This window comes from Triplophysa rosa, linkage group LG4, assembly GCF_024868665.1.
Source record: "Triplophysa rosa linkage group LG4, Trosa_1v2, whole genome shotgun sequence".
NCBI classification, from domain to species: Eukaryota; Metazoa; Chordata; class Actinopteri; order Cypriniformes; family Nemacheilidae; genus Triplophysa; species Triplophysa rosa.
Window position 1 is genome coordinate 6409303 of NC_079893.1, and position 12795 is coordinate 6422097.

Sequence of the window (12795 nt, forward strand, 5' to 3'; positions counted from 1 at the left end):
AACGACTAAAACCCCCAAAACTAAGTGCACAACAATATCACAATTTCTCTGTATTTGTCATCTATTATTGCTCTTCCCTTTTTCGCCTTTTCTTTCGTCCTCAACAAATCAGCACATATTCACTCTCATTCCACAGCTATGCAGATCAGCATACACATATTCAGATTCGGGCCCTGGATCGGATTCAATGGCAGAAACAATACAAGCCTCCTCGGTTTCTTCTCTTTTTCCGCTGCTGGCTGCTCTGACATGTTCACTTTATCTTTCTATAAAAGTCTCTCTCCAAAAGCCCCAATTTATTCATCACTCCATTGGCTGCCTCATGCATATGCATGCATCCCTTTTGCCCAATCATGTAAGGAGCACACCTGTCAGATAAGCTCATCGAATGAATATCCCTTGCTCTTTCTGTAAGAGTGCGAGTGGAAGAATAAATATTCATAGCTCATCTTTGGTAAAATATCTTGGAAGGTAACATTTGTGTTTTTGGATCAAAGAGCAGCATGATGAATATACAAGTACAAGGGGCTGAGGAAATATAAGACCACTGACCTTCTGGAAACTCTGAGAGACGTCACTGGGATTGGGGTTCTGGTTGGTGTTGTACCGTTTATTTTGTTTACTAACATGTGTTTGTATTTTAAGTGAGGTCTGAAGCAAACTTTATTCTTAATTAGTTTTATATTTACGGCAATATTCAAATCAGTCCATCAGCTTCACTGCCACTCTTCAATAATAATACTCAAGGTCTTCTCCGTCTGCTTTCGAAGAAGAAAGAAGTTCAGTCCTCTTACCCAAGACTGACAAGTACGTTTTGGCCTCGGTGCTTTTTTGGCTGCTGTTTCTGAGAGCCGCCTCGCACACATACAGCCCCGTATCCGCTGTAGTGGGGTTACTGATGACCAGTCTGCGACCGAACGAGTCCACTCCTGTTGTTAGTCTCACCCCATTACGCTTCCAGAACACCTGCAGTCTGTCAAGAGACCTGCCCCGCACACACACATCCAAAACAGTGTTAAATCAAAGGTTTAGGAATTAGAAAACTATGGCATTTATGCTTACAAATACATTAAATGAATAGTATAGTTTGATTTTCATTGTGTTGAGATTTTGATAATAAGAGTTGAAGTTTTATTTCATATTCAATGCGTTATGTTGAAATCATTGTTATTGATTAATGCCGCTTAAACTCATAAAAATAAAGGTGCTTAAAGGGATACTTCACCCAAAATGAAAATTCTGTCATCATTTACTCACCTTCGAGTTGTTCCAAATCTGTACAAATTTAGAAAGATATTTGGAAGAATGCTTATAACCAGATTTTGCCCCCCATTGACTCTCATAGTAGGAAAAATTACTTTATCTTTTTTTTGTTCTGTTGAACATAAAAGAAGACATTCTTAAGGATGTAGGACAGCAAACAATTCTGGGGCACTTTTGACTACCATTGTATTTTTTACTACTATGGGAGTCAATAGGGGGCAAAATCTTTCTGGTTATAAGCATTCTCCCAAATATCTTTCTCTGTGTTCATCAGAACAAAGACATTTATACAGATTTGGAACAACTCGAAGGTGAGTAAATGATGACAGAATTTTCATTTTTTGGTAAAGTATCCCTTTAAAAGGTTCTTCTCAGCGTTGCCATAGAAGAACCATTTTTGGTTCCACGAAGAACTATTCAGTCAAAGGTTCTTTAAAGAACCATCTCTTTCTTACTTTTTTATAATCTGAAGAACCTTTTGTGAAACAAAAAGGTTCTTCAGATGTTAAAGGTTCTTTATGGAACCAAAAGGTTCTTCTGCGGCATTAAAGAACCTTTTGAACCACCTTTTTTAAGAGTGTTTTCTATGGATTTCTATCTTTTCCTGTTTTCTATCATTTCCTTTTCCTTTCCAGTTTCTATACTGTTTTTTCTTACGCCTCTACTATTTGTTTTAAAATGTGACCCTGTCTGTGAAATCCAGGCTCAACTCTCAAAATCTTATTATGAGATTAAAGTAGCAACGTTGATTTCAGACATTCATTTCATTATGATTTCAATCTTTGACATGGCTTCACTCTATCAAAATTAAAGTTATCAAGGTTATATTTTCACAGAATGTTCTTTACATTATGTAGCATGACTTCATGTAGAAAACAGAAAATCTCAAAAAACTACTTGATCTGGGTTTTCACAGACTGGGTCATCCAATGTGTTTCTGCTTTGCAACGGTGCAAAATTGAAAAAAAAACTATAGAAATACAAGTGAATTGAGACATAAAACAAATATTGTTGAAATAAAAAAATGCAATACAGTTAAAGCTGCAATCCATAACGTTTTTGAATGAAAATAAACAAAAACAATAAGGGTGTAACAATATAACGCAATACAAAAACTTTAAGATATGTATCGTAGAGCTATTAAGCCATGGCAATATTTTTTAAACTAAATATATTTTTTATATTTTTATGATAAAATTTTGTTTTATTTTTCTGTGACAGATTTATTCAGTCCTTATTAGTTAACATAAAGATGGTATAATTAAACCTTGAATGTTGTCGATTCTTTAACAAAATAACAGATGTTACTAAAAAAATGTAATGTTTTGGGAGAAAATCTGTCATTTGAGTGTCAGTTTCTTATATTTTTTGTTCAAATATCGTGATGTAAGCGCCATCGTAAACACAGTATCGTGTATCATATCGAATCGTGAGCTGAACGTATCAATTAATGTAGTATTAGTATTAACTCTCCTTATCTCACCCTGATTTGCAATGGAAAGGTTTTATTATTAATTTTAAATTGAAATTGGACTTCACGAATGTCTGTTTGACATCATTCAAGTACAGCACGTAAAGCTACCTGCAATTTCATGTTTTAAACAGCGATGGCGATAGAGAAGCAAAAGTTACGAATTGCAGCTTTAACTATGCAATAACTATGACAAACATCTTGGGAATGATAATGGAACGGCTGTTACCAACAGAACCCATGAGGCGATGAGTCACTGCCGCCAGGAGTAACCTACCTCGCATTAGCGACGCACTCGAGAGTAGCCTCGCTCGCCCCGGCAACCACTGATGTGTTCTTAGGTGCAATCACGATCACCGGGGCAACCAATTCAGCGGGGGCAACACTGTCTGAGATAGAGAAGGAAGAAAAACTAGTTTAAAAAAAGACTGGACGATTATTGGTACAATCAATCAGGTTAATAGACCCCGCATCACAGGAAGAGAGATAAGACTTTCTGATGAGCCTCTAGGTTTTCTTTTTGCCTCTTTTTATCCTCCCTCTGAATCATTTCTTTCTCTATCTGAAATATAATACATGCAGGAGGGAAAGTCGAATGACAGTCGATGGCTGACAGATGAGAGTGGAGGGAAAGAATGAGCGAGAGATGGAGAAAGACAGATGAACACTGATAATGGGACGTGATTGTGATCTTTAAAGGGATAGTTCACTCAAAAATGAAAATTCATCCGTTCAAGTTGCTCCGTACCTGTATGACTTTCTCTCTTCTGTGGAGCACAAAATTATGAATTTGAAAGCATTAACCTGTTTCTCTTTTCCATAATGAATAGGGTCTTGAGCTTCAAGCCTTAAAAAGTACACAATAGCCCTGTATTACACAAGTGCTTCATATGACTCATAAATACTATATATTCTAGAATCAATACTAGATAAGAAGCCTACGGATGTCTTGAATAAATAATTTGTTTGAGTTGAATCAGTGACTCATAAATCTTCAGTTCCAAATTATTTTTTAGTCTGTTGTACTCCAAAATGATCGTATAACTTTGATTGTCACTTTGTAAATTGAATCAATGCTTTGATGATACCTTTTTAAAATTGATAACATTGAACACTTCAAGCCCTCATTTACTGCAAATGCCTTGAAAAAAAGAATTCTTAAAAATGGAATTTTGTTCCACGCAAGAAGACATAATACAGGAAGAAAAGGACCTTTCGGAGAGTAAATAAGAGGGTTTTCTTTTTGATGAACTATTCCTTTAAGAATCCATGAAAATAGTCAGAATATGAATGAAAAGCCTTCCATAATAGATAAACTGCAGAGATGCAAACACACACACAAACATCAGCTTTGATCTCGTCTCTGATCACTGAACAGAAAGGTGTAATGCAGACTCACAACTTCCGAATACAGAGATGACAGACGCTCTAACTTTTGCAATCTCTGTAGAAATATGTTCAAATTTATGCATTCGTCTCGCAGTCATTGAATCTCATCATCCAAAAAGATGACAAAAAAAACCCCAGCAGAAGACGAAATGCAAACAAAAGCGGTATATTTCACTGAATGTCAAATAAAGCCAGACAGGAAAAACTGAGTAAGAGTGAGAATTAAGATGTAGTATAGAAGATTTGTTTCTGAGTTTGGTTTTTGACATGCACTCTAAATGTAAGAGCTTGTGATAAGATGTAGCACCTCAAGTTTGGATATTGCTCGCCGGCATGTGACCTGATTTGCATAGACTGCCACCTTCTAAATTTATGTCCAATGTAAGCAAAAGTTGGACACGTGTGGTGCTAGTCTTGGACTAAACGGAAGGTTTGATGACAGTGGCACCAAACTCAATAGTTGGGTTACCATAGAAACTGACTGATAGACGCTGTCAGAGCCGATGAATATGAGAGTTACGACACTCGATCTCGCCGCCGTGTGGTCACGTGTTTCATGGAGCGCTCAACAGTTCCTAACCAATCCATACCATCAACCTATTCAGTTTGCTTCAGTGCAATGTTTGGAACTATTGGACGCTCCATGGCGTGAGTTACTTCTGCGTTCCATTCTTCCTATGGAGGTCTATGTGAGTGTCGTAACTCTCATATTCAACTGCTCTGGAAGCTGTTACACTGTGGACAAACCCAAACGTTGGTTTAAAGTAATCTCGAAAATTTTCATATTTGACCCAAGCATGGGTGAAACAACCCAACAAAGGGTGGTTTAAACCAGCGGTTGGATTTGTCCATCATTTTTTGTCCATATTTTGCAGTTGTACATGTTTTGTTAGTTGAATTTCAACTCACTGTTGGGTTAAATATGGCCAAACCCAACCACTGGTTTAAATGATCCTAGAAAATGTCCATAATTGACTCAATCAAAGGTTGAAACAACACATCGGTTGGTTTTGTCCGTCATTTTTTGTCCATATACACTGTGGCCAAACCCAACCGTTGGTTTAAATGAACCTAGAAAATTTCCATATTTGACTCAATCATGAGCTGAAACAACCCAGCAAAGGGCAATTTAAAGAAATGGTTGGGTTTGTCCATACTCTTTTTGTCCAGATTTTGCACTTGCACATGTTTTGTAAATTGAGTTTCAACCCACTGTTGGGTAAAATATGGCCAAACCCAACCACTGGTTTAAATGATCCTAGAAAATGTCCATAATTGACTCAATCAAAGGTTGAAACAACACATCGGTTGGTTTTGTCCGTCATTTTTTGTCGATATACACTGTGGCCAAACCCAACCGTTGGTTTAAATGAACCTAGAAAATTTCCATATTTGACTCAATCATGAGTTGAAACAACCCAGCAAAGGGCAATTTAAAGAAATGGTTGGGTTTGTCCATACTCTTTTTGTCCAGATTTTGCACTTGCACATGTTTTGTAAGTTGAGTTTCAACCCACTGTTGGGTAAAATATGGACAAACCCATATGTTGGTTAAAATGAACCTTAAAAATGTCCATATTTGACCCAATCATGGGTTAAAACAACCCAGTATTGGAAAGTTTAAACCCAACAGTTGGGTTTGTCCATCATTTTTTGTCCATATTTTGTAGTTGCACGTTTTGTAAAAGTTGAGTTTCAACCCAGGTGGGTTCAATGCCAGTATTATGTCTATAAACGATTTGCATATGTACATTAAATATGATACAGATGTCATATCCCTCCCCACTGTTGACAGTCTAATTTTGTAAGTCTTGCTATTCTTACAAAGCACTTCAGGAAATGCTGAAAGTTGGGTGTTATTTTTCAGAAGTACAGTAGCCTGGAGAACACAGCCAATGAAAGAGAAGAAAAGACAGCGTGTGGTACTTTCGACGTAATGTTGCTGTCAGTCTGTTAAACAGTCTCAGGCACTCAAATCAGAATGGTGTTTGACATGGTGTTGACACGGTGCGGTTTTCATCAGGCAAAGAGATTAGCTGCCCTGAGCATACAGAAATGATCAGGAGAACAATATAGGACACTGCCAACGGGACATGCAAGAGTCTGTACACACACACATACAGTACGGTACACACAAGCATAGGGGTCATTCAACAAGATCGAATGCAATAATCTTAATCCAGCGTATACATGTGTAGTGTCGGAGATTATGACATGTGGAGATATTAAATTTGTCTCTTAGGAGAACCCATTATCATAAGCCTCGAATAAATCCATCTAAACACATAAAACGGGAGATTACACAAACACGCGAAAGCGTGAGTAACTCTGGACAGGAATGAGGGAGCTGGCACAATATTTCTGATGAACCCTGACTGGTGGATGGGTGTGCACATATTAACCATTGATATCGTGCTGGGTTTATGAGTTTAGCTTTAAGGACTTCTCATTTACGCTAAAGGCCTCCAAAACCATTTCAAAATATCAGCCAATAGCTTTTTTGTTTTGGGATTCATATTATGTGTATTATGTGCACTTTGGTGTTTTGCATGCATACGCACCAAATGCAAAATAAAGAAGTCAAATGTTATATGCCGTGCATTGTGTATGGCTATATATTGCGTATTTCAGAAAATTTAGCATACTGGAGAAATGACAGCGCTTGCTTTAGGAATGTTCCTACATACTGTATGAGTTTAGAAATTATATTTTACAATGAACTATAATTATAATTTCGATCTGATGGAAGGGTGTTGTTTTAATTATTTTAATTTTCTAATGCACACGGAGTGCAATGGATGCACTACTAGGTATTATATCACTGTGCTGCTGAAGTTAAAGATTATTAGGGGGAAAATGCATAAAAACTGCATACAAACTAAGTGATTTCAAAACGCAAAATGAAAAACTATCATGACCAAATTTTAATATCAATTTTGACAATGATCCCATTTCCACTGGTAATGCCTTTGTGGGTACATTTGTGTGTACCCATAAATAGACTGCAAAAATAATTTCATAACCAGTATTTATGTTAGTTTTCCTGTTAAAATAATTAAACATTCTTGCAACAAAACACATTCCCATGAGAAGCAAAACTGTAAGATGACAAGACTTATATTCAGAGAACATATCTTGAATCAAGTTTATATTTCTCAGTTTATTGTATTTATTTTTTCTTGTTTAAGGTGTGAACGTCACCAAATTGTGTTATTGTGAAACATCCTTAAAACAAGATGAGGAAAAATGTAATAAAAAAAGGTAAGGAAAAAAGCAGTGTTCCAGATATCTTCTCGGAAATAAGCCTGATTACCTTACGCAGTTTTTGCCACTCAAGAAATCGTGTCGTGCTTTAAGGAAGGTAGGATATTTTTAACTGGAAATTTTATGTACAAAACATTTCAACATGACTTGAAGGCAGAATAGCGGTAGCGTGCTATTCTGGGCAATAATATAGAAATAAACGCCACAAGGATTCACTTTATAATTTAAAATCTCAAAGCAGATGATCATCGGATGCCATCAGAATAAGGAGATAGAGGCTGATAGAGAGAGAGAGAGAGAGAGAGAGAGAGAGAGAGAGAGAGAGAGCGAGATTACAAGCTTTAAGAATTGATTAAAGTGCCTTACCAAGAGAACCACGACTCCTCTTGTTTACTGCTCATCAGGTCACACAGAGAGCAAAGAAAGAAAAAAAAATCAGAAAGTAAAAAATCATTCCTCTTACCAAAATACCTCATTATGGGAATTAATTATGGAAATTTGCTGACCCTTAACCTCCCCTTAAAGCAACACTCTGTAGTTTTTCGACCGCAAAATTATGTCAGTAGTCTTCACAAGAATGCTGCGTGCATTTAACAGACTGTCATTTGTAACTGCAGTTGCGACATTAGGCCACAGGGGAGGCGCTGTTTCGTTAGAGTTGCAGAACAAGAGCCAGCCTGTGTTTCGCGGCTGTTTGTTTTTCATCAAAGTACGTTTAATTTCTTAAATTAACACGACGTACATCATTGTAATGTCTTTAGCTGTGCAGTTGGATCGTTGAATCAGCGTATACTGTACACAGCGAGTTCGCCAGTATGAACGCACATTGCGTTCAGAACGACTCGCACACGAATGACTCGCACACGAATGACCGATTCATTTAAACTTGAACTTTTCAGTCACTAGCGAATATAAGAGATCATTGAATCATTTAACGTGAACCACAGTGAATGCAAGATGTGAATGAGCTTTGCTCATTTAGAAAGACTGGTTAATTCAGTTGGCTTTTGTGGGCTACAAAGTTAGTTGAAAATATCTGATAAAAAAAAATCTGTTTGTATAACTTAATAGTTGTCATTTTCATCTAATTTTATTAGAACTTTTAATATGTCAAAGTCACTTTGGTTAAGCCACTTAAAGGTACGGTAGGCCTACGTGTGTGTGTACAAGATCAGGATGGCACCACCTCTGCCTCGTTTTGAGCCAGGAAAAACCCTGGAAGCACAACACTTATTGGATGCCTGTGTCTGTACAACAAAAGGAATAAGGTGCAAAAAGCGTAAATGACATTTTTTCAGGTGCAGGTACAGGTATGCTATTACGATAGAAAAGTGCCTAAAAACACACCAAACACACACACACAGTCATCAAATTGTGCACCCATTGGTTCTTCATTAGACATCTCAGAAGCAGTACAAAAATGGGAACCACAATTTGAGACACTGTCATCGTTTTTTCACAAAAGCAATTTTTTTTTAAAGTCGTTATTGTACCAAGTGTACCTTAAAACAGAAAGGTACACCAATCAGCAAAACAGGCACCAGGATTACAAATTTGCTCACAAAATCTCATTGCCGTCTAGGAGAAACATCTGGGATGTTAAAAAGATCTCATTTAAAACTTCTTGTTCCTTCGCCCACCCATTATTTTTCTAAAAACTTCCCGAGCACGAACAAGGGCAAAGCTGAAGTTTCAGAAAGAACAATGATGAGGAGCAGAGAAGAGCAGCGACAGAAGAAAAGACAAGAGGATCGGTGGATGAAAGAAGAAAAGTGAGAATGAAAGACAAGTCATGAAAGATTTACAGCACCAGGAACTGAAAGAGGAACCCCAGCAGCATCAGATTCAGACAGAGAAAGAGAGAGAGCGAGAGACGGATGGATGAATGGATAATTCAAACACAATCTCGGAGTCATGCATGAGCAGCGGCCGCACACATGCATATAACTACATGCAATATTTGGATTGAAGTTTGATCATCTGTCACTCTCAATCAATGAATCTGTAATTGAACAGCAGAGGTAAAAAACCATGAAATAAGCAGATGAACCCCAGCAGTAAACGGAACACAACACTCTCTTAAACTTGTCAATTCAAACCTGCATGACTTTCTTTCTTCTGCAGAACGCGAAAGAAGATATTTTGAAGAATGTTGCTAACCGAACAACGGCGGTACCCATTGACTTGCATTGGTTTTGTGTTTATACAGTACAATGGAAGTAAATGGGTACCGCCCAAATGTTCCTTGAAAGTCTTGCATAGTGCATGTGCATGATTTTCCATCAGATGGTTATTTTCATTAAAGGTCAAGTGTATGAAATTTGGCGGCATCTGGCAGTGAGGTTTCGCACAGCACCTTTAAAAACTACTCGGAACTGGCATGACTTTATTGACAGCGAGCAGGTGATCAAACGCATCTTAATACCAGATGTGGGCAACTGTGGAAGAGAATAAAGTAGAATTGAGTGGAAAAGAAAATGAGAGATAAGGTGGCAAACAGCACAAAAACAGGGATTACAAAGAGATGTCTTTCCTCCCTCTTTGAACACTGGCACCTATTGACCCTCTCTAGTTCCCGTGTCAATCACCTTAATGAACGAGAGCGAGATGATAGGGAAGAGAGGGGTGTCCGCTCTCCAGGTATAATTCCTTGCCATCTTTTTCACTTACCCCCGCACACCACGAAAGCAGAGCTGCCCTCGTGCATTTGTCAGGTAATGCGCACACTCAAAGTCACACCAGTTCAAAACACAGGCCAAAGCAGGCACAGGTGAGAAAAATAACATAAGACAGCACTAGTTTTCTAAACAATGTTTGAGGTGCAATTTATTTTCGTTCTGCGTTTGTGATGCATGTACAGATTCGAACTATGTGTTGTTATAGATTTGACCGTTTTTTTTTACATCTGGGTGTCAATGAAGATCACATGGTTTGCAAAAAAAGTAGTATATTTAGTGTAGTAACACATTTCACTCAGGTGATCGAATTGATTTTTTAGTCCTTTTCGTTTTTTTATTTTTTTATTTAAAAATGACTTAAAACTAACAATTAATGGGATTATATTATAAACATTATAAAATTTGATATAAAAACTTTTTAAAACATTTTTTGCATTCTTGTATTTTTTAACTTATTTTTATCATTAAAAACATAAATAGAGAACATAAAACTATTATGTAAACTATATAAAAAATAAAATGTAAAAATTAAAATAATATTAACATGACTTTATGCATCTGTTCGCTTACAATGAATCAACTAAAATAAACAAGTTGTAGGCAATTGATTATATAATTATTACATTACATAACCGTGAAAAAAAGAGCCAGCTGACACTGATATTACAATGGCCAGACTTTCAGTTTACATGATTTGGCTGTTTATTTTTTTCTTCATTGAATGGCAAAATATCAACATCCATAAAACAATAATACAGGACAGAAGATGCCACTGAGTTTGACAAAAACAGCTAGAAATCTGCTGTGATTTTTTTTATAGATGCTGTGTAAGAAAAAACTGATTCCGCCAATTCATACAGGATCAAAATCACAAATCACATTTTCTCTATCCTCCTCTGGGAAACTAGTCGGACCAGGTCTTAAGATACAGCGAGTGGACTCATCTTTCAGGCTTCCTGGTGTCGGAGTGAATTCAGCCAGCTCGAGCTGGATCTCAACATTTCCCTTGAGAGTCCAAACAGACTTCGCTATTAATATACTTTCAGTGCTCATTTTAATCGAAGGCGTCTTTCTGTTCTGACGGCAGAGATCTTTTGATCATGCCAAGAATGCAGGAGGAACGGCAGTTAATTAAGAAGCACGAGAAGAACTTCACACATCATCTTTGAACACCTTCAGTGAATGGCAAATCGCTCAATCAGAAATACTTGAAAGATCCTCACCTACATTTTAAAGGTTTTGATCCTAGCCGAGCACATCTTTTAGGTTTTGTTTTTGATGTGCCTCTTCTAAACTTGTTTTTAGAAGAGGCACAAACCAATGTGGGGTCATGCCTGGTTTGACCCCACAAAACCACAAGCAACAGATAAATAAAGATTTCTTATGGGTAGCCTGAACTTTTCATCTAACTAGCTTGTGTTTGGACAGGCACCCATCCTGCTCCACATATCAAACGTCAAAAACGCTCTGATAGGCTGTGATTTTTGTCATTTTGTGTCAAAAACTTTTTTCTTCAAAAGCTTGATGAGTTTGAAACTGGCATCTGGTCGGGACACGTGTAAGTCTGTCTGTACACGACCACGTTAGAAATACCTTTTCCTCTTTAAAACTGGAAAAAGGTAAAAAGAGAAAAATCAAAACAATAGATTCTTGAAGATTCCTCACAAATTAAATCTAGGAATAATAACTTGTGATTTTATTACATTAAATCTTGACAATTCACTCTATATTGAACATTCTTTCAACATTTGCTCGCCTTCATGTCATTCCAGACCTGTATAATTGGAAAAAACGTTGGACCCCATTAACATCCATTGTATGGGCACAAAACTACTGAGACATTCTTCAAAATATCTTCTTTTGTGTTCCACAGAAGAGTCGTATAGAGGTCTTGAATGACACAAGAGAAAATAAATATCTTCAATCCCTTTAAGTTCCGACACCTCGTGAAAGAAGTTGGAGGTTGTACATTCTCTGTTTGAGGTTACATATCTTCAGAACAGTTTGTTAAAAGAAATTCACTTGTCCTTTAAGTCATGTCTGGTCGTAAAGACATCCATCCAAATTCACATACTTTCATTATCTTTTATTGTGCGTTCACTTGAATGTTAAAAAAGTGTTTTGCAGGTGTGTATAATAAATACATTGCCGGACATGTGGTTCATGGAGATTGACATACTAACAATAACCCCAAAACTAACTACAGGAATCACATTTCACACTTTGGCTGTCACAAAATAGTTGTGAATGATACGTCTTTGAATTTCTTATCTGTGAACATTCTGAAACGTATGTCAGTGGCTCTTTTATATCTGACCTCTTGACATGCTTGTTAGGTGACGTGCAACAACATTAATTCATTAAAAGTGTCAAACTCATCCAGCCACAGCGGACCAAATTAAAGAGGTGAGACACTGAAGGTTCTCAATGTCACCGAGCAATACACAAATAATACCTCAACTCAACCCACTCAAACTCATTACGACTGTTTCTCCAGGAATATGAGGACGTGATCGATTCTATTTCTTTCTTTCTTTTCTTCCTATCCTTCTTTCTCTTTCCTTCTTTTCTCTTTCTTTCTTTCTTTCTTTCTTACTTTTTCTTTCTTTCTTTCTTTCTTTCTTTTCTTCCTATCCTTCTTTCTCTTTCCTTCTTTTCTCTTTCTTTCTTTCTTTCTTACTTTCTCTTTCTTTCTTTCTTTCTTTCTTTCTTTCTTTCTTTCTTTCTTTC

General features: G+C 37.0%; 1 protein-coding gene across 2 annotated transcripts in view; it reads right to left on the minus strand.

Moving 5' to 3' along the window:
- The window catches only part of sdk1b (sidekick cell adhesion molecule 1b), a 188498-nt gene that overhangs the window by 74467 nt on the left and 101236 nt on the right, over positions 1-12795 (minus strand). Inside the window, exons 7-9 of one of the 2 annotated variants that reach the window (XM_057332365.1) lie at positions 7754-7780; positions 3012-3123; positions 795-985 (exon numbers count right to left, since the gene is read on the minus strand). In XM_057332365.1, the coding sequence (XP_057188348.1) occupies positions 795-985; positions 3012-3123; positions 7754-7780 (330 nt within the window). The remainder of the gene's footprint in view (positions 1-794; positions 986-3011; positions 3124-7753; positions 7781-12795) is intronic. The other variant, XM_057332366.1, reaches the window with a different exon arrangement.